The sequence below is a fragment of the Cervus elaphus genome, chromosome 5 (assembly GCF_910594005.1).
Source record: "Cervus elaphus chromosome 5, mCerEla1.1, whole genome shotgun sequence".
Lineage (NCBI taxonomy): Eukaryota > Metazoa > Chordata > Mammalia > Artiodactyla > Cervidae > Cervus > Cervus elaphus.
Window position 1 is genome coordinate 110,556,621 of NC_057819.1, and position 22,589 is coordinate 110,579,209.

General features: G+C 41.2%; 1 protein-coding gene across 3 annotated transcripts; it reads left to right on the forward strand.

Annotated features, from left to right (window-relative positions):
- Positions 1 to 1,936: 1,936 nt before the first annotated feature.
- On the forward strand, positions 1,937 to 21,838 carry CBX1 (chromobox 1). 3 transcript variants are annotated; one of them, XM_043904320.1, is made up of 5 exons: positions 1,937 to 2,163; positions 16,647 to 16,823; positions 17,271 to 17,448; positions 18,018 to 18,112; positions 20,368 to 21,838. In XM_043904320.1, exons 2-5 carry the CDS (start codon positions 16,684 to 16,686, stop codon positions 20,510 to 20,512), a joined length of 558 nt encoding a protein of 185 aa, XP_043760255.1. In that variant the 5' UTR covers positions 1,937 to 2,163; positions 16,647 to 16,683; the 3' UTR covers positions 20,513 to 21,838. The 3 variants fall into 3 exon arrangements, with proteins under 3 accessions (XP_043760255.1, XP_043760256.1, XP_043760257.1); XM_043904321.1 differs by lacking the exon at positions 1,937 to 2,163 and adding an exon at positions 2,520 to 2,665; XM_043904322.1 differs by lacking the exon at positions 1,937 to 2,163 and adding an exon at positions 2,558 to 2,573.
- The last annotated feature ends 751 nt before the right edge of the window (positions 21,839 to 22,589 follow it).

A 22,589-nucleotide genomic window follows, 5' to 3' on the forward strand; every position in this document is an offset into this window, starting at 1 on the left:
AAAATTTATTTATTTGGCTGTGTGGGGGTCTTAGTTGCCACATGTGGATGTAGGATCTAGTTCCCTGATCAGGGATAGAACCCAGGACCCCTTCACTGGGAACATGGAGCCTTAGCTACTGCACCACCAGGAAAGTCCCCCCACGCACACTTTTTAAAGAGAGGATTAAATAGTATTAATCAAAGACTTAAGATTTGTAGAACTGGGAAAGAAGCACTCAATAATAAGTAAGTAGTTGTATAACTAAGTTTCTATCACTGAAATTATCTAAAACAAACTAATGTACTTCAGGAGAGAGTAAATAGATGAATATTTGGATACCCAACCGAAAAATATCTCAAGAAGAACTGCCCTCTTCGCCTCTCTCATAGGTCTTTCAGCAAAACTCTTATGATATTGCTGGGCTGGGTTTCTTCTTACATGGCAGTTCTCTAGAACCCCAGTTCTCTACCTTACCCTGTACAGTACCTGACTCAGCAAAGCTGTTATACAAATGCAGACTCCTGCTTTCTGGGGTGGAGTGCAGTAGACTCGTTTCCTTTCTCCTTTTCTTCTGATTAGAAGGATATTTGAATTCCAAGGGGGGAAAGGTCACCTTTTGGTAGAAGTTCTGTTTAGATCCTAATTGGACAAGGAAATGTAGAGTAAGGGGGAGGTGAATAAACCCCACGAATGTGATGTGAAGAAAAGAGATGAAAGAAAGCTTGATCACCTCCATTTTCTTTCAAGTGGGAAAAGAACATTAGTGTGCATGCTCAGTTGCTCCTACGTGCGTGTGTGCTAGGTGGTATGCAGCACTCCAGGCTCCCCCATCCGTGGGAATCTTCAGCAAGAATACTGGAGTGGGTTGGTATTTCCTCCTCCAGGGAATCTTCCTGACCCAGGGATCCAATCCGCGTCTCCTGCATTGGCAGGGAGGTTCTTTACCACTGAACCACCTGAGAAGTGAAAGTGACAGTCGCTCAGGCTCAGTCGTGTCAGACTCTGCAACTGCATAGATAATACAGTCCATGGAATTCTCCAGGCCAGAATACTGGAGTGGGTAGCCTTTCCCTTCTCCAGGGGATCTTCCCAACCCAGGGATCGAACCCAAGTATCCCATATTGCAGGCAGATTCTTTATCAGCAGAGCCACAAGGGAAGCCCACATATTAACCTATTTAATCATTTACTCAACAAATGTTGATTTGACTGTCTTATGCTAGGCGCTGTACTGGGCGGAGGTTTCTGCCCTAACGGGAGTGGAGTTTTGAGTCCAACAAAGAAGGCAGACACAAATTAATGACAGTAAAGTAGGGTGAACATTACGATGAGACCGAATTTCCACATGAACAGGTTTGGGGACAGCAGTCTAGCTGAAATCAAAACTACAACACTTGTCTCAAACAATAAGAAACAGGTTTTTTGCCTATTTCTGTGTGTCTTTGAGGAGGCTGGGTGAGGGAGGGGTACTCATGTATATTGAGGGTTTCGGCACTGTAGCCGCCCATTCCTGCAGCCAGTGTAAGGGGGAAGTTCAGGATATCATGAATGACACCTACCAGGGGGACCTGGCTTAGCTTAGGAGGTCAGGGAAATCCTCGAAGGGGAAGTACTTTAAACTCAAAGATGAGAACTAGGAGCCTTATAGAGATCTGGTGAGAAAGCCTTATAGAGATCTGATGAGAAATATTCAAAATTTTCAAGGATATGAACTACTGTCCAAAAGTGGCTTATATTTTACACTGAACATCAAGGGGTTCGCTTGTAAAACCACACATTTTAGTTTTCTAGGTTGCAGCGTTCTGAACTACAGTCGATTCGGCACTAGCGGTTGAAAAATTAAAACTTCTGGAAACCCTCGCAAACTGTGCGTGGCGCCGTGGAAGGCGCGCAGCACTTCGGGTCTTGTAGTCCGGGACGGACTCCGAGTCCCATATTGCTGTGCGGCGGGTCGTCGCGCCTGCGCGGTGCGGGCGGCGGGCAGCGCAGAGTGCGAGGACTCTTTTGTTCGTCTGAGGGGAGGGCCGTTGGCAGGGGCCTGCGGTACGCCGCTTCAGTGAGGGGGCTCGACAGTGGTCACCCGGCTTGTTGCTTTTCTGGTTGCCACTCCCCCGGCCGGCCGGACAAGACCCGCCAGTAGCGCGGCACCGATTCCTCTCGGGCTTGTGGGCGCTGCTCTGAGGTGAAGAGCCCGCTAGAGGCGGGCAAGCGGGGGGATGGCGCGCGGCGGCGGCGGGAGCCCTAGATCAGGGGCCGCGGGCTCGCGGCGGAGGTTAAGAGCGGGGAGCGCGTCCGAGTCCCTCTCCCTCCCCGCGCCGAACCTTCTGCCGGGCGCAGTGGGTAGGGCGAAGAGCGCGAGAAGATGGAGAGGGCGGGGCGGCGAGTCCGGAGCCAGAGATTGAAGCGATTTGGGGTGGGCCGAGCAGTTGCGGGTCGCTCTTCGGCCTGAATAGACCAAGACAATGCTACGTGGGTTGGGTGGGCGGCTGGGGGATTGGGCTGGAGAGGAAACAGTAAATTGGGAAGAGGACTGACGGGACAGCCTGGGCGCTTGAACCAGCGTAGGGAGGGTTGACGACTGCAAGACCCGAGGTTAGAAATGTAACCTGAGAATATTGGATCCAGCCAGGGCTGCGAGAGGAACTCCGCTTGCCGAGTTACGAAGCAGTAACTTCGAGGAAATTGTAAGGGGGGGGGGGGTAGGGCAGCCCAAAGTGTAGTGCTTTGGGGAGGTCTGTTGAGTAAATTGGGGAGGCCCTAGAAGGAGGGGAGGTATTTGCCTCGTTTTGCTCGGGGACTGGGGGTAGCGAGGAGAAATTGTTTGAGTAAGTGGGCGGAGGTCCCGAGAGCTTTTCTGTGAGGCTTGCACAAAAAGAGGGAAAAACTGGCCACCGCTTGCTTCCTGGTTGATCGGCTGTAAGAATAATGTGTGAAGAAAAGATGGAACGCATTTTATTATCTTTTCCAGGTTTTCTATTGCCTTCACTCCGTGTTTCCTTTAAGGAGTTAAAAAGTCCAAGTGCAACTCTCGCTTTAATTCATAATTAATTACATAAGTGTTTATCTGGGATTGTTGCTGGTCACAAAAGGCAGTGAAATTAGAAATGTGTAGATGAGTTCATATTTAAAGAATGAAGTTAGTGAGAGATTGTGAGATGGTGTGGTAGGTTGAGAGAGAACGTGGAAAAGTTCATGAGATTGTGAGATTTTTTTCCTTAAGTTTTTTAGCCAGCTTGTCCTTGCTAGTAAATTTGAATACGAAGAGAGCACTACTTTACCCCTTTTTCAAAACTTCAGATGAAGGTTTTTCTTGGATTGCTGTTGCATTCAGACATGTACTGGTTCGACTCTGTTGAGGTGGCATTTACTAGAAGATCTGTTATACCAGAACCTCTGGCCGGGGGTTTAAGATACCCTTCTCAATTGTGTTAAGAATCAGGTCGGCATTTTGGAATAGTTTTAAAAGGTCCAAGATTTTGGAATGGCTGCAGGAATACAGTTGGGAAATTAATGCCTGTGTTCCGAAGTGCTTACAGATATTTATATGGAAAGTGATATGATTGAAGAGCACATTGTTGGAATCGGCCACTCCTTGATAAAGCCTTAGGGCAGTTCAGACTTTTCAGTCCTGTACAGTTTTCTCTGTGGTGCTGTTTTCTTCATTGGCTGCTGTAGCCTAAGGGTTTTTTTTGTTTGTTTGTTTTTCCATTAAAAATGTAAATATCGTGTAGCTTTGTGCTTCTAGCTTCTTGAGTAAAGGAGACTGAGAAAGAATACCCTATCCTGCAGTTTGACTACAGGATTCTAATATTTTTATCATCATCTAAAGAAAGGAAGCGACCATTCTATCTTCTGGTGCCCATTTTAGAGACTAGGAAAATATTTCTTTTTGAATTCACACCACTTAAAGAGAGGTGATGCATTTTTGTCTTTTTCTAGTAGTTTACCAATGAAATCTTCCCTTTTTGTATACTGTCTCTGATGGTATAACAGATTTTCTGTTGTATTTGATGAATTTTTGCATCATAGTTTATTTTTCTGAGTAGTTTTTGAAATAAGATGCTAATGGCTAGTTTATGGGTTCATGTAGGATGAGCCATGCCTCTTGTTCATCCAAGACTCTTAACATAGTTCATTCATATTGTTGAATGAATGGATAGGGCTTTGAGATCTTCCTGAGAATTCCCTGTGTTAGCAGAATGACTCAGTGTGCATTTATGTAATCAATTTGCCTGTTTTTGTTCTGTGACATTTGGCAGAGTAAAACTGTTGCCCTTGGCATTCTTGTATTAGTCTCTGTTTTTAATATACTCACCCAGGTATTAAATACAGAAAAGGTATGCAGATTGTGTAAGTGGCAGTTTTAAATACCCTAAGCCAGGACTAGGAGAGCACTCAGGATCTGGGTTTCAACTGCAAGCTATATAGTACTTTGAATATTTTCTGTTATGTAAGTATTTTGAAAATTTTGTGTCCTTTGTATGGAGCTAAGTATTTCTCAATAGCAATGTCTATTGAAAACTTGAATAGCCTTTCCAAGGTTAATTGGAGAAGTTCTTTGAATAAGGGCAAAATTCTGATCGTGTATTTGAGTTACTGCCTTTAAGCTTTTGTGATTTGCTGACCAAGAGAGGATGGCCTAATTTGTCTGTGAAATTGTGCCTTTCTTTAATAGCGGCTAACACATTGAAAGCTTAACAACTGGTATTTGAGAAGTTAGTGTCATTATTCTGGTTTTGTTTTGTTGTCTATGAATGCTTTGGTCTCTGCTTTTAATTCCAACTTAGTCATAATTCTGGTCTTGTTTTCTAATCACTTTTATTTCATTTTAAACTAAAAGATTTGCTTCTGGTATCATTGTGTCCTGCTAATATTTACAGATCCCTGTGGCATATATATATATATATATATATATATATAGAGAGAGAGAGAGAGAGAGAGAGAGTTTTATTTACATCAGCACAATGAAAAGGAGTTAGCCAAAGTTTTGGACACATCTCAGATAAAATTCTAATTTTATTTTCACACTGATATTCTAGTCCTAGATCCCAAAATTTGAGGACAGGGATTCCTTTAAAAATGAAACTCCTGCTCACCGGGTATGTGGCACAAATTCTTGTTTTTTGCTCAGTAAAGTTTTCCATCTGGAAAGCATTTGGCTCAAAAACAGCCACAGCTCACAAATGAACTAAAAGCATTTAGAAACATGAGTCAGAAGGACTACAAAATTGAATGTTCTATACATGCCTTCACCTGCCTTTCAATGTCTGGTAATGCTACTGATCATAATCCAATTTGTTTGCTGATCTTTCCCTGAAAAGCTAAGAGCTTTCAACCTCTGTTCCTTGGTTATCTGATTCTGAGACATCCATTCTTACTGCCCATATGGGGTTCAGCACTGTATGCCAGGTCCAGACCTACCTTTAATTGAGTGTCTGAGTAAAAATAAAAACAAAATGCTTTGGTAATTACAAGAAAAAGAGAAATAATATTTGGCTAAGTTGGGTAGACATGATGGAAGAAGTAGCATTTGCGCTAGCTCTTGAAGGATGGGTAAGATTTTGAATTCTAGTTTTGGACAGGATAATGGCAACCCACTCCAATATTCTTGCCTGGAAAATTCCATGGACAGAAGAGCCTGGCAGGCCGCAGTCCATGGGGTCGCAAACAGCTGGACACACTGAGCATGTGCACACACACACTTCTAAATAAAGAGCAAATCTGTGCGTGGAGGAAGTATGCAGGGTATGTTCAGGTTAGAGTTTTCTGTTTTGACAGGAATGCAAGATTTGCGAGGGAAGTGGGAGTATGGAATAGGTGAATCTAAAAGGTGTTAGATGCTACACTGAGGAGTTTGGCCTTTCTAAGGGAGGAGGAGGAGACTTTGCAGAAAATTTTTTAGCAGTTACCTGCTGCTTTCCTATTCAGTCTACTCCCACCCAAGATAGTTTACACCCTGCCTACCTCAGAAGTGCCTCATTGCATTTGTTAACAATAGTTCCCTGGGCTTAAATTGCCTCCCTCCAGTCCCGCTTTTCAAATGCTGTTGGAGCCTTACCTCAAATCCTGACTTTTCAAAACCTCTCTAGTCACCCTAGCTATTTATTTTTCTAAACCCCTATAATACTTTTGTGGCTACTTATCCTTGCTTATATTTCTTTTGTTAATTATTACATACTCCTCTTATTTCTTCTGTTGAAATGAAAATGAACTTCATTTGCTTTTGTACTTTTTTGTATGTTTTCAATCTTACAGTCCTAGTTCTGTGTCTTACCCTTGGGGGACTTTGGTAATTTTCCTTTGCTTCAGAAAGCCTTAGTTTCCTGATTTGTTAAATGGACTTAATAGTGTTTGTTGTGAAAGTTGAATTAAGTGCCTTTCTATGCATTAAGTGTTCAGTATTCAGTAAAAGTTATATGTTATTACTAACCCTTATGGCATTTTCAAAAGCCTGTACTGAGTCTGCAGATCCTGCTACCCTGGCCCAACAGTTCCATTTGCCTGGGTCAAAGGGGTTCCTGTGATGTGGAACTTTTAGAAGCTTTCAATGCTTTAGCAGCTGGAATGAATTGGTTACCTTTTTCCACCCAGGCTCTTAGTAAATGCTTATTGTTTTAATTTGCTTTTTTAATAGATGGTATTAAAAGCTAGTAGAGCTGTAGCCGTTAACTTTTATGCTGTTAACTGAGTGGCCTTGAACCTAAGCTAGAGGCAAAAGACAGGTAAGGAAAACATGGAATGGAAAAAGGAGCTAGATGAAGAAGGAATGAAGTGGGGAGTGAAATACACAGTAATTATCATCTGGTTCTTGTCTGCTGCTCCCTCAGTCTAGCTCTTTCTACCTGGCCACACTTCTGTTCCTCAGATAAAGCAAACTCTTCTCACCCTAGGACTTTGAACCCACTCTTCTCTAAATTTGGCGTATTTTTCTAAGTTATGCCAAGTTGTCTCTTTAAAATCTTCATTGAATTTGTTACAGTAATGCTTCTGTTTTATGTTTTGGTGGCGAAGCATGTGGAATCTTAGCTCCCTGACCAGCCCACACCCTCTGCATTGGAAGACGAAATCTTAACCACTGCACCACTAGGGAAGTCCCATTAATGTTTTCTTGCTTCTTGTCTGAGCCCTACTCTGCAGACACCTGTGTGCATGCACTCCCACTCATGCTCACTTATTTGTCCACGTTAGAATATAAACTCTAAGAGCCCAGGGATTTTGTTTGTGGTGTTCTCCCCATTTTTCTAGTGTCTCACACATTATAGACACTCAGTAGATGATGTAGGACTATGTTCACAGGAAGAGTTAACCTAAACCTAGTCTGGGGCTTCAAGGATGCTTCTTCTGGGGGCATTTTAGTTAAGGGAATTGTTAAGTGAGGAATGGGGCAAAGGGCAAGGTAAGCGTGACTGATAGGGTTAGATGCAGTGGTCTTCAGTTCAAATGCCTGCAGATAATGGTATGGAGGTCTGCATTTTTACATCAGTGCCAACTGTTGAGAATGACCTGGGTTAGGAGTTACCCAGGCAGGAGATGGTGGTTACCTGGAGTAGGATGGTAGTAGTGGGACTAGACAAATGTATACGTTAAAAGATACTTAAGATAAAAAATCAACAGGAGGAGAAGGAAATGGCAACCCACTCCAGTATTCTTGCTTGGAAAAGTCCATTGACAGAGGAGCTTGGCGGGCTGCAGTCCATGGGGTTACATGACTGAGCATGTGTGCCACGAGGGTAGAGGGAGATGGGTTGGTAGCAATAAAGTGGTAGAACTAAAAAAAAAAAAAATCAACAGGATTTAGTAAGAGACCAGATACAGAGTATGAATAGAGAGAAATCAATGTCATAATTTTGTCCTGAACTCAGTAAAAGCTAGATGAATTCTTAGACCATTCATTTAATTGAGTAACTGACCTTTTTAAAAAGTATATCTGTAAAATCAGAGCCTGAAATCATAATCTCTGAAGTTTATTATAGAACTTTACCATATTAATCATTAAAACTGACTTTTGGTATTTATGTAGTTTCTTCAGAAATCTTAAAATTCCTTTTGCAAATAATTCTGTTGAAATTTTCCATTGTTTGTATCCAGAATTTACTTCTTTTCCTCACCTGTCTATTTTCATAGGAAGATAGATTCCTTTTGCCGTTTACTACAAGGTCTTTATTTTTCTGCCAGGATGAGATAAAGAAAATAAGGAATTTCTACACTTCAGGCATATGAAATGTGATTTCTCAGTTTCTGGCAGCTCTTCTCTCTCAAGTCTTCCAGAAATGAGATCTTGGTTTCTGTTTTGTAATTACTGGTCATTCTTATCAGTCAGACCTGAGTCCTTCTTGAGTGTGTTCTGGAGCTGCTCTGATGTGTTGAAAAACCTAGCCATGAATTTCAGCCATATACATGGGGGGAAAAATGGTATTTTCTCACCAAGTTCCCATTGCACTGGATTTCAGAGTTATTCTCATGCTTAATGCAGTAAATAATTAATGAAGTAGGACATAGGTGCAAATATGTAAATAGATAATGAATGCCAGAAGGTCATAAAAAGCTCACCCCAGAGGAATTCCATGGAGTTATTACACCTATTTCACAGATGAGGAAACTGAGTTTGCAGTAAATATACATAATGCCTATAGGCATAGTTTTGAGAGATCAAGGGCAGGAAAGATATGCTTCTGGTGGTCATACTGCTAGCTTTCATCTGGTTAGAGGAATTATAAGGAGTCTTCAAGCAGTACTCTTCCAGTTTCATTGCTAGGAGAAAAAAGGTCTAGAATGAATGCTGTTGAATATGATACAGAGGTTTTGTTTTCAAGAACATCAGTTATCACTTACTGTTCCAGTCTCATTCTAAATGGACTGGAATAATGGGCTTTATGGAGAAAGTAAAATGTTCACCTACCTTTTCGCTAAGTATAAGAATTGATTTATGTTTGCAATAATTATGTAATTTTACTGAGGAATGTAGTTTCTGTCAGTCCTCTTGTAGCAGTGACTTTTTTTCTGAGGATGTGCGTCAGATCGCCTAAGGAGCTTTTAAAGATGAGATGCCGTGATCAAAGCAACACTGTTTGCAATAATAAAAAATAGGAAACAACCCAAATTTTCATCACTAGGTGAATGGTTAGAGTATGGTGTGTCCATACGATATGGAATGGAGCTTAAGAATGGAGATCTTTATGGAACAATGTCAGAGATACATTATGTTAAAAGGCAAATTATAGAACTGTAATATCTATTTTCACATATGTACATCTGGGTCAGTTTACATGTAGAAGGACAAAGACAGGTCTTGAGGAAGGAAACTTTGATTTCCTACATTAAGTAATTTTGTAATAGAATATGAATATAAATGTTATATTACAATTAGGAAAACAAAATATTTTAAGAAATACTACATATACTCTATTTTTTGACTCACTGGATGTAGACTTCTGTATTTATATATTTCATAGGTGAGTCTTTTTCTCATTTAGGTGAAAGTTCTCTGCTCAAGGTCTGCTTTCCTGTGAATTCTTTCTTAATATAGATGGTCACCTCACCAGACCAGTGTGTTTTACCTTAGCATTTACTGAAAACGCCCTACTGGTCTGGTTTCAGAGGTCTGTAGATGTTACCTTGTCCTCCCATCTGGAGTTTGACCTTTCTGAAAGCTGGCAAGAAATCAGCTTGGAAGTTCTGGGGTAGCCCTTTATAATTCATGTATGTGATGGCAAGCAGGAGCTATGCTCACATTGTCTTCTCAGATCCTTATACCCTTTCACTCAGACTTCACTTTATTGCACTTCACTTTATTGTGTTTTGAAGATAATTGAATTTTTTACAAATTGAAGGTTTACAAGGTAAAAGTTTATGGCAACCCTGTGTTGAGGAAGTCTATCAATGCCATTTTTCCCACAGCATCTGCTCACTTTATGTCTCTGTGTCACATTCTGGCAATTCTCTCAATACTTCAAACGTTTCATTACTGTTAAATTTGTTTTAGTGATCTGTGACCAGTGATCTTTTTTTTTTTCCCAGTGATCTTTGATACTACTATTGTAATTGTTTTTGGGTGCCACAAACCATGCCCATTTAAGACAGCAGAACTTAATCTGCTAGCTGTTCCAGTCTCTCTTCCTCTCTCCAGGCCTCCTTGTTCCTTGAAATTAGGCCATTTAATAACACTACAATGCCCTCTAAGTATTCAAGTGAGAGGAAAAGTTGTGTCACTCACTTTAGAGGCTAAAAACTATTAAGTTTAATGAGGAAGGCATGTTAAAAGCCGAAGGCCAAAGATAGGCACTGGTTAGCCAAGTTATGAATGCAAAGGAAGTTTCTGAAGGAAATTAAAAGTGCTACTCCAGTGAACACATGAATGATAAGAAAACAAAACAGCCTTTTGCTCATATGTAGAAAGTTTTAATGGTCTGGATAGAAGATTAAACCAGTTACAGCATTTCCTTAAGGCAAAGTCTAATCCAGAGGAGGCCCTAACTCCTCGTTTCTATGAAAGCCTCACAAGGTAAGGTAGCTGCAGAAAAGTCAGCAGAGGTTGGTTAGTAAGATTTAAAGAAAGAAGCTGTCTTCGTAACTTAAAAGTGCAAGGTAATGCAAGTGGTGCAAGTGCTGATGTAGAAGGTACAGCAAGTTATCTAGAAGATCTAGCTAAAACAATTAATGAAGTTGGCTACAGTAAACAACATATTTTCCGTGTAGATGAAACAACCTTCTATTGGAAGAAGATGCCGTCTAGGACTTTGTCATAGCAAGAGAGGAGAAGTCAATACCTGGCTTCAAAGGACAGGCTGACTCTATAGGGGCTAATATGGCTGGTGACTTTCAGTTGAAGCCAGTGCTCATTCACCATTCCAAAAACCTTAGGGCCCTTAAAAATCTACTCTGACTGTGTTCTATAAATGGAATAACAAAACCTGGATGACAGCACATCTGTTTACAACACAGTTTACAACATGGCTCCCAAAGCTGCTTATTTTGGTCTTAGCACTGGTATGGTACTTTCCTTATATCCCTTTTTTCCAGACTATTCTGTTTTCCAGTTTCAGACAAAAACTCTTCAGCTTTTTCTATTGCCCAGTGCATCTCCTTAACAATAACTTTATCATTTTATTTTATTTTTTTATTTTTTATTTTATTTTAACTTTATCATTTTAAATCTTAATTTGTTCCACATGGAAAAACTAATACTTGATGTGAAAAGATCTGCTGCACACAATAAAGTTACAGTATTTTAAGCCCACTGTTGAGGCCTGCTGCTCAGGAAAAAAGATTCTTTTCAAAATATTACTGCTTATTGATAATACACTTGGTCACCCAAGATCTCTAATGGAGATGTAAAAGATTAATGTTGTTTTCATGCCTGCAAACACAGCATCATTCTGCAGCTGGTGGATCAAGGAGTCATTTTGACTTTCAAGTCTTATTATTTAAGAAATACATTTTGTGAGGCTATAACGGCCATAGATAGTGACTCCTCTGATAGATCTGGGGAAAGAAAATTGAAAACCTTCTGGAAAGGATTCACCATTCTAGATACCATTAAGAACATTCGTGGTTCATTGGAAGAGGTCAAAATATCAACACTAATAGGAATTTGGAAGAAGTTAATTCCTGACCCTTACGGATGAGCTTGAGGAGTTCAAGGCTTTAGTGAAGGAAATGCACATATAGTGGAAATAGCAAGAGAATTAGATTTAGAAGTGGAGTCTGAAGAGTAAATTGCTGCAGTCTCCCATCCAAGTACTAACCAGGCCCGACCCCGCCTAGCTTCCGAGATAAGACTAGATCGGGCGCATTCAGGGTGATATGGCCGTAGACTAAATTGCTGCAATCTCAAAATCAACTGATGAAGAGTTGCTTCCTATGATCCCTGGGTTGGGAAGAACCCCTGGAGGAGGAAATGGCAACCCATTCTCCTAGCAGTGTTCTTGCCAGGAAAATCCCATGGACAGAGGAGCTTGGCGGGCTGCTGTCCATGGGGTTACAAAGAGTCGGACGTGACTGAAACAACTGAGCACACAGCACTTGTCAGTTTAAAAGACTCAGAAGACTCCTGGGGCCCTAAAAACCAAAACTTTGTCACAGTGATGATTTAATTAACAGCTGTTGTTCATTCGATAAGTTGCGACCCCATGGATGCAGCACACCAGGCTCCTCTGTCCTCTACCATCTCCCAGAGTCTGCTCAAATTCATGTCCACTGAGTCAGTGATGCTATCTAACCATCTCTTCCTCAGCTGCCCCCTTCTTTTGCCTTCAGTCTTTCCCAGAATGAGGGTCTTTTCAAATGAGTCTGCTCTCCACATCAGCAGACTCACTGGAAAAGACCAAGTAGTTTTTAAACACCTATACATATTCCAAGGTCTTAACTGAAAGAAATCATTGTCAGTCACTTCCTTATTTACTGTGACAAATTGTAGAGAGGATCAAGTCAGACCTTTAGATCCTTTCCTAGTACAGACTGGAGGGAAATCTCCCTGTAAGTATGTTGTTGTTTGGTCTAGCTCCTAGATCTGTGTGTGTGGCAGGGTGATTAGCCCAGCCCTGCTAGGAGATGTGCATACTGAAGTGCTATAATTTTATTAATTGTGTGACCTTGGGAGGTTTATTTCCTGTAAATCTGTTGTGTTATCTCTGAGTTGTCAATGACATCTGAATGGCTTATTTTATAGGATGATTTCAAAGATCAAATGAGTTGTGGTAGCACATTAACTGTAAAGTGCAATATAAATGTGAAGTATTATTTTTCTAGGCATTTTAACTGTGGCAGATCAGACTTCCCTGGTGGCCCAGTGGTTCAGAATCCGCCTGCCAAAGCAGGACACATGGGGTCGATCCCTGCTTTGGGAAGATCCCACGTGCCTTGGGACAGCTAAGCCTGTGCACCACAACTACTGATGTCTGCCCTCTATAGAGACCAGCCATCCCCAGCTACTGAAGCCCCGGTGCCCTAGAGCCCATACTCTTGCAACAAGAGAAGCCACTGCAATGAGAAACCTGTGCACCGAAACTAGAGAGTAGCCCCCACTCTCTGCAACTAGAGAAAGCCTGCGTGCAGCAGTATAGACCCAGCCCAGACAAAATTAAAAAGAATTTTTTTAATGTGGCAGATCCAGTTAAATATTTAGGTAAAAATTGTAGCACTTAACTGATCATAGGTATTTTTGTCTGAAACATTGTGATGAGCCTTAAGAAGACTTGTCCACAGACTCAGATTTCTGAGTTAATTTAGAACTATTCACCTGTGTGTACACATTATGACGTTCTGGTATATATCTTGACCCTTTGTTCATTGATTTTGGCACTTTTTATGCTATAATTTGGTTGCCAGGATATTTAGAGAGAGGCAAATAGAATTGACTAATGGCATTTTTCCATTGTGCTGCTACTCTGATCTGAGTTACTTTGAAATTTCCTTGCCAAGCAATTCCAATTCAGAGCCCTCCTTCCAGATGTTACTGCTGGTATTTGGAGACTGCCGTATTCAAGGAGAGGGGATTTCTCTTGACATCAGTTTGCAAAGTATATGCAAATGACTGGTCTGTCATAATATTTAAGGGAGATCTTGGCTTGTCTGACTTCCCTGGTGGCTCAGACGGTAAAGAGTCTGCCCACAATGCGAAAGACCCAAGTTCGATCCTTGAGTCAGGAAGATTCCCTAGAGAAGGAAATGGCAATTCACTCCAGTATTCTGGAAAATCCCACGGATGGAGAACCCTGGAGGGCTACAGTCTGTGGGGTCGCAAAGAGTTGGACACGACTGAGCAACTGACACCTTCACTTTGGCTTGTCTGAAAGTGCTTGGTTTTGTGGGAAGAGTGAGTTGTGTATTTAATCCACTTCTCTACTGACTTTGACAAATGGCTTATTCAGGACCCCAGAGATGTACCAATAAATAAGGAAAAAACTCACATTGGGAAGCCTGGCTGAGAATCTCCAATATAAAGAATCTAACCTGGAGACAGGTGCTGGGATGAGCTAGTTAAGAAAACTCAAGACAGAAGTGGAGGTGTTTTCTACATTCTTCCCTTCTCATTTGAGTTGCTCTTAGGACAATGAGTTAAGTGAGCAAGAGGAAAATCAAGAAGTCTCACTCCAGATTTCCCAGTAGCTAGAGATGAGGTAGAAACTGTCATTATTTTGTAGTAGCAGGACTTTTTGTAAGACAAATACAGCTATTAATGTAGACAACACAGATAAATAGCTCTTTAATTCTGAAGCCACAGTGATAAGACTGCCTTTTCTTTACTTTCTTTAATTGTTTAGAAAAAGGTTAGGGAACAGTTACTGGTTTATTTTTTTTTTTTTTTCAGTTACTGTTTTAGAGTTGCCTATAAACCACTGTTTTCTTTCTGTCTGTTTAGAAAGGGAGTGGCTTCTAATTTCTGAGTCCAAACTAATGTAGGGAGTTGTGGTACCCTTTGTTATTGAAAGGTAACTGTCAATTTATTTTCCTCTGCACTTTAACCAAAGACTGATGATAAATCCTGCAAAGAGTAGCACTTGTTCTTGGGAGCAGCTATTACTGCAGCACTTATCCTAAAGAAAAATTAGATTTGTTTTCTTTCCTGATAAAATAACACTTATCATGGCAATTAGAATTCTGAAAACCTGAAAATACTTCCCTCCAAGAAGAAGAAACAGCCTTTGAATCAGAGGCATAGTAGCCAATAATTAGCCAAAGCCGACATTCAATGCATTGATTAGTCTGTTCAGTAACAGAAGAAAAGGAAAATTCATGTGGCACTAAAACAGAGGGGTTGGGGAGGGGAGGAAAGCAAAATCTTTGGTAAAAGAAGAGGAACGAGCAATGTAAATGAAGAGGAGGAGTCAGCATAGATGAGTGTGTGAGCTGTGTAGACAGGGGCATTGGGTGTTGCCATAGACCGCACTAAAAGCACTTCAGAAAACTTTTCATGTGAAGAAGTTCAGAATGCCTTTAAGGAAGAGGTTATCTTTATTTTTAATTGGCAGACATACTTACTGTCTAGAATCTCCAGTCTCCAGCAATGTCTAAAATTTTCTAGCAGCCAACCAAATGTTTGTTGTTTCACTAGTCTGAATTGCTCATATGTACCGAAATGAGAATATCTCAGAATGTAAACTAACTCAATATCTGTAGATACTGTAACTGATTCACAATGGTGAATCTGATTTTTATGTAAGATTTATTTCATATAGTCTATAGATGAGCTCTTTCTAAATATATTCTGTCCACATGCCAGTTTAAAAATATGTAAAAGTGTTTATACTTTCACTCAGTAAGACTCCTTTCCCAAGGATGCTAGAAATAAGCAGTTTAACCCCCAAATTGGCACTGCCTTAAATACAAACATGAAACATGGTAGTAACCACTTTCCTGTCTTGGATCATCTGCCATAGTTGACTCTCTAGTTCCTGCTGGTAGCTGACCTATCAGTTTGTAGATTTCAGCCAGTCTTGTAGATCTGTTTTATTGTATTAGTATCTTATGGCGCCACCTACTGACACAGTTGTAGGCTTTATGCCTGCTACTGCCGCTAAGTTGCTTCAGCCGTGTCCGACTCTGTGCAACCCCATAGACGGCAGCTCAGTGCCTACCCAGCAGTTAGAAGAGTTGTACAAAGGACCAAAGAGAACAGCTTTGTAGGGGACTGGAAAAACCCTTGGAGGTTACTGTGTGTGTGTGCTAAGTCGCTTCAGCTGTGTCTGACTCTTTGCAACCTGTGGACTGTAGCCCGCCAGGCTCCTCTGTCCATAGGATTCTCCAGGCAAGAATACCAGAGTGGGTTGCCATGCCCTCCTCCAGGGGATCTTCTCAACCCAGGGATCGAACCCATGTCTCTTATGTCTCCTGTGTTGGCAGGTGGGTTCTTTACCACTAGCACCACCTGGGAAGCCCTAGAGGTTACCTAGCCTGATGATATATTATACAAAAAAATACAGGTGTTGTTACCTGTGATATCTTTTTTCCCATACTTACTTTCAAATTCATTAGAGAATCTCATGGTCATTCTGGGATTTTTATGAATCTTTCTCAGAAATAAAAAGAATAAAAACTTAACAAATGAGAATTAATGGTGGCATTCTTAGAAAAGAAAAACCACGTAAAAAGTCTTAAGGGAACTCAAATGAGATGGTGCTTAACAATGCAGAAGAATTGTATATATTATATATGCATATACAGAAGGGAAAATTAAACTAGATGTCTAATAAATAGGATAAGCCATTTCCCATAGTAAAAATCCAAGTCGAATACTTTGGTGAAATTGAAAAACATTCAGAGAATAGGAGAAAATGTGGATCAGCGGGTTATATATATTTCAGGTTTGATGTATAGACCTGATTTTTGGGAAGGTTGCTTTTCTTTCAAATTAATGTAATACTTTAGATATCACAAGTAGAGAAGTATTGGGAGTTATTTTTAAACTTAGAATGAGTATCAAAGTTTTAAGTGGATGTGCAGGCATAAAGAAGCTTTGCAGTGAGATTAGTTGGAGCTGTTTTAGAAAACTAACTTTCTAGTTCAGCATAATCAGAAAACTCTTGGGTATTGAATATGAATAGGCATAACATTTAATAACAGCATCGTGCCCTATTAAAGTCATTTTTTATATCCCTGGTTTTCTTATCCACATATTCCCGTAAGAAGAGTGCCCTAATGTCCTTTTTATTTCCTTTATCATTTTAGCAGCGTCATCCTTAATACCAGAAAGCTGGCGGGCACTATGGGGAAAAAACAAAACAAGAAGAAAGTGGAGGAGGTGCTAGAAGAAGAGGAGGAAGAGTACGTGGTGGAGAAAGTCCTAGACCGCCGAGTGGTGAAGGGCAAAGTGGAGTACCTGCTGAAGTGGAAGGGGTTCTCAGAGTGAGTGTCTCTGCCCGGAGGGGCTGTGCACCCGGCCCCCAGCTGCTTCTCAGGAGGCTGACCATGTGCAGGACAGGGCACGGGGTGTTCTGATGGTACATTGTGACTCTGGCTTGGCCTCCATGGCTTATAGTCCAATTAGGAACATGATCTACATGTACTAAATGCTATCATGCGTGACCAGTTTCTGATGAACAGTTTTGTGTGTGGCTTAAGACTGATGGAAGTTTGCGAAGAGAAAGTAAACTTTCTTTTGAAGGAGGCAGCTTTCGATTTGTGTTAATACTAAAAAGCCCCCTACTACCTCCCAAGAAATTTGAGCTTTGTTGAGTTCTTGGTCTTGGACAGAATCTAGTTCTTTTCCAAGGACAGCAGCCCTCGTCCTCCTGTGCCTCTCGGTGGTGTGAGTGTGTACTAACTTTGTGACTCGTGTGCCTCTGGTTTCAGTGAGGATAACACATGGGAACCAGAAGAGAACCTGGATTGCCCTGACCTCATTGCTGAGTTTCTGCAGTCACAGAAAACAGCACACGAGACAGATAAATCAGAGGGAGGCAAGCGCAAAGCTGATTCTGATTCGGAAGATAAGGGGGAGGAGAGCAAACCAAAGAAGAAGAAAGAAGAGGTAAGACTTGAAGTAAGAATTTTTACTAGCCCAGAATTCATGCTGCTGTCAAAGAAGCTGACAGCCAGATAATTTCAGCACCTTTTTCTGCTGCTGCTTGGCTCTCAGTCCTTTTGCAGTCCTAGATAGGCTAATGCTTTAAAAATGTCTGTGGGGTGGGGGTGGGGGGGGGGTCTCTCATGAAGCCACATAATCTACTCACATCTGAGGTTTAAGAACAAGTAAGTGCAAAGGTATTAATTTGTGTGAGGAGATGCTGTGAATGTTTTAATCATTTCAGGCTTTAATCCATTCAGTACCATAAAGTAAGGTACCTTTTGAGGGTGAAGAAACAATTGTGAACATTTATTTGGCTTGAGATGAATGTCCCTTTTTACACATGGGGAAACCTCAAGCACATCAAAACTTGATGGAATAATCACTCTGATTCTAAAAGGCTTGTGACTTAGAGCCAAAGAATTGGTGAAATGTTGGCAGAAGGATTTGATTACATTATCATCAGAACAGGAGTAGCTCTAGTCTGGAGAACAATCCCATACAGTTAAAATTGTTCCATCTGGTTTTTACAGTCAGAAAAGCCACGAGGCTTTGCCCGGGGTTTGGAACCAGAGCGGATTATTGGAGCTACAGACTCCAGTGGAGAACTCATGTTCCTAATGAAATGGTGAGTCTGCCAGTGGCTCTGTGTGGTGGTGGTTTTTTTTCTTCTCCTCATCTGTTCCATGCCAAAGGAAAAGAGGTAGACCTTGGAAATTCTACTTGCCCAGGTATGAAATCTTTAAGATGGCATAGTCCTTCAATAGTTACCCTTGGCCTGACTGCCAGCCTGGTCTCATGAGTTACAGGTAGGGCCCTTAGGATTCTCAGATTTTTGCCCCCCACCCTTTTTTTTTTTTTTTTTTTTTAGGAGGTGGGAGAAAATCTAGAGTGGAGAGGTGTATACAGGAAGAAATCACATTTTACTTCTGTAATAAAGGGGGGGAAAATGAAATGTGATTGAACCATCCTCCCTTTCCACCACTTTCTTAATAGAGATCAGGCTAGCCCCAGGATCAGAAATTCTGTTAACTTCTCAGGGTTAGGAAAGAATTTCTGAAGCTCTTTCTTTGTCCTGGTTAGGTCCTTTCCAGTTGGTGCAAATTTTCAATTGCAAAGTCTGCCAGCAGGGGTCAGCAAGGCCCCTTCACTAAGCGCAGAGAAGCCTGCTTTTTTTCCACTATAACCAGTGGTAGTAGTACTCCATAAAACATCTTAATGAAAGCAGTTGTCCTGAGACTCTTAAGAACAATAATTAACCCAAAGTTCTTTATCCAAAAAGGAAGACTTTCTTCTCTTTTTCTTGCTTGCTGGAAATGCTTGTTCTCTTCTCCCCAAAATGGAGCTCAAATGACTGCCTTTAAAATATAAATTAGGAGTGAATAATTCTAAGCCTGTGCCAAGGAAGCATTATTCTAGGGACTTTATCCATTTATCAGTCTAGAACCTTCTTGGAAGCTTGTATCTATACTGATTTCTCTCCTTTAGAAGGTGGCAAGAGAGGCCTAACTTGGAACACTGAAAGTCAGTGTCATAGCTGGCTAAACCTCTTATTTATTTCCCATGCATTCCCTAGGTGTTTATTGAACCTGACCTTCTTTTAGCTTATTTATTGCTGGCCTGTAGGAGAAAAGTTCGTTTTTAAGGTGCTGCATATGGGGGAAAAGAATTAATATCAGGAGTTACTCAGTCCATTTATGATATACTTTTGTGTGGCTGTATGTGACCAATCTGAGTAATGGTAGCACTTCCTTGTTGCTTGACATTACATCCCTTTGGTTGACTCACTAGTATGTGTAAAGATTATAGCTGAATGTAATTGCAAGTTAAGATTGGATGTTGATTATAAAACCAACTTCATTTTAAAGTTATTTCTCCTGGAGAATGGAGATATTTGTTCATTTCCCTAAGTAGCTATTTTTCTGTGCAGTGAAATGACTGAACAGTTACCTCAGAGGCTGTTGTTGAATTGTCAGCAAGGGGTAGGCTGCTTCAGGCTCCCATACTGCTATACTTCTTTTCCCTCCCATTCTCTTATCTGTTGTTCAGAAACATACTTTCCTGGCTTACTCTTCCCTGGGTCGGTGGGGCTGTGTGGCTTAGGTATACATGTTGCTAGGGTTCCAGAAGTTTGGTGTGGTGCCTCATCAGAGACCCCCTCTTACATGTATCTGTCTGCTGCCTGCCCTGTGCTATTGCTTTCATCTAGGATGTTCCTAGTGACCTGAAGAGAGAGCTTATGCCTAAGTCCCTTGTAATATGTATGTGGTTTTCAATTTTTGAGAACATTTTAAAATTCAGAAAAATATAGAAAATTACATAACAGTCCCTTTATTTTCTACCTCCCAGTTTTGAAGCACCATTTCAAAGCACCTGGGAGTTGTGGCCTATCTGTGTGCGCATGGTATTTGGTAGTGTTAAACAGTGTGATTATGAGTCAGCAAGAAAGTCTCCACCTGCATTGGCTCTGACCAGAGCCAGATTGGTATTAAATCTTATTACCCAACATGCTATTAAGTCCTGTTACCAGGCCAGGATCTCTCCATGGGCTTTTAGTAGCTGGGATATGGCTTTGGAGGAATATGGCAGCCTCTCTTACTCCTTCAGAGAATCTGAGAGTGTCATGTTTTTTATGTGTTGGGGTGTTCAGAGGTTCCCAGGGGTTCAGAGTTAGCTTTTGACAAAGAGGGTATTTTCAACGGGAGAAGATATCCGAGGATATGATTTGGCTAAAAGCTACTAGTACATGATGCCTACCCCATGTTACCATCCTTCCTGGCCTGTCTTCTGGAATTAGTATTTTTAAAGCCCAGTCTCTTGGGAGACCCATGTTAGGAGACCACCAGCACTGGTCTCAAAGTCTCTCTGTGCTTTGTTCCACAGGAAGAACTCTGATGAGGCTGACCTGGTTCCCGCCAAGGAGGCCAATGTCAAGTGCCCGCAGGTTGTCATATCCTTCTATGAGGAAAGGCTGACGTGGCATTCTTACCCCTCAGAGGATGATGACAAAAAAGATGATAAGAATTAACTTTCTTGAATACCAGCCCCTGTCACATCTGACTGTGGGTTTCAAGTGGGGAAAGAAGGAGTTCTACTTGTCTTGACACCATAAAGGTGGCTTGAGAAGATGTCCTTTGAAGAGCCAGTATAGTTTCTGTGCCCTACAGCAGCCCAAGTGCTTTAAAGCCGTTCCATGCTGTATAGTTTGCACACCCATCCCGGTGGAGGGGAAGGAGGGTCAGTGTTTCAAGGCAACCCGTTCTGAACTTTGCTTAAAGAAAAAAAGCAAAGGGCCTTCTATGAAGGACAAAACGCAGAATGGGATGTGGGGAGAGCAAGAGATACTGTAAATCTTCAAAGAGCATCTCCACAACCCACACAGCCTTCTTCCCGATAGTGTTAACTCTGCATTTTTACAGCGTAGCATGTGTGTAGTTTTTGGCTATTACTGGTGTATTATTTGGGGTGGGTGGGGTGGGGTGGGAAAGAAGGGAGATGGGTTAGGATCATTTTTGTTAAAATTTGGGGAAATGGTGAAACAAAAGAAAGAACAACTAATGATAATTGGGTTCTGTGTCCAGAATATTGTATCCTTTCAAAAAATGTCATTGGCAACCTAAATGAGGACTGTGAGAGACTGTTTAAAAGCTGTGAATGCCTGAAACTTAGAAGCCAAGGTATTCCCTGCCTGAGCTTAATGCTGTTCCCAACAAAGGACTAAGAAGCTACCAAAGCTGCCATTTGGGGGATGGAAACTGGTTGAGGAGGAAAAGTCTTATTGGAGTGTATACACAGGCAGATCATTCTGTCTTAGAGGTGCTACTTATGAAACTGACAAGAAGACCCTTTCTTTTCCTATTGTGAAGTTACCAATATCAGCTTCTCCATCCAAGCCACTGGTGAAGTATTTAGGGAAGGGCAGAGAGTGGTATAGGAGGTAAGTGTAAAGTAGGGAAAGACAAGGGCCGGTGCTTATAGGGTGGAAAACTCTTGGAGCCTCTGTTTTTTGAACTTTGAAACCATTGGTGGCAGGGTTCAGTCACTGACAGCACAAGTTCAAGAGTTGAATGATTTCAAAAGCCCTGGTCTCAGGAGAAGATTTAATTTTCATACTGGGGCAGTGGTTCACTTTAAAACAAAACAAAAATTTTTTAATCCTAAGAATTAACTAAAATCCAAAACGCTGTCTTGAGTCATGAGATCCATCAGTTGTTGACATCGTCTTGACCTGCATCTAGAACTCCATTGTAATTTTTAGGCGTGTGATAGGTTTTTGTGAAAACTTTTGTTTAAATGTAAACTTCATATCAACACTGTCAGTTTTTTGTCTTAATAAAACTATATAGATTTATAATCCTTGGTTTTTGTCTTGTCTTGCTAGAAACTCTCCTTGCCTTTTACTAATTTTAGAGATTGAGCCTCTCTGGGAACAACCTGCATACTTGAATGGTTTTATTCTAAGTACTATAGGCTTGAAAATCTGGTATCTGGTATGAGTCTTTTGAGTGGTCTCACCATATTAATTTAGTATTTACTGAGCATTTACAATTTCTACAGAGATTACAGATTGTCACGTCATCCTGTCTTCATACTGCTCAAAATGTGTTTAGCAGTCTGTGACCTGGTAGCAGTTCCAAACTATGATACGTTTGGAAACAGATTTGGGGGTTAGCTTTAGATCCTGACTGTTATCATAGATTTGTATGACCTTAGCTAAAGCCAACTTCTCCAGACTTTCAGGTATTGGTCCTGTGATTGATCAGTGAATTAAAATGTCATCCATTTTCTTAACATCATTTTCTGCCTGTAACTCCAGAGCCCAAACAGAACTAGATTGTTTTTTTTGGCTGCGCTGGGTCTTTGTTGCTTTGTGTGGGCTTTCTCTAGTTGGGGCGAGCGGGGACTACTCTTTGCAGCACACTGGCTTCTCATTGCTAGGGGCTTCTCTTGTTGAGAGCACAGGCTCTAAGTACACAGGCTGCAGTAGCTACAGCATGCAGACTCAGTAGTTGGGGTGTGCAGGCTTTATTAGAACATGGACTCAGAACTTGTAGTGCACAGGCTTAAGTTACTCTGTGGCATGTGGAATCTTCTGGATCATCCAC

Coding starts and splice junctions, on each gene's coding strand:
- CBX1 (XM_043904320.1), top strand. CDS start 16,684: ATGGGGAAAAAACAAAACAAGAAGAAAGTGGAGGAGGTGCTAGAAGAA. Junction 17,449..18,017: donor CAAAGAAGAAGAAAGAAGAG/GTAAGACTTGAA, acceptor TGGTTTTTACAG/TCAGAAAAGCCACGAGGCTT. Junction 18,113..20,367: donor CTCATGTTCCTAATGAAATG/GTGAGTCTGCCA, acceptor TTTGTTCCACAG/GAAGAACTCTGATGAGGCTG.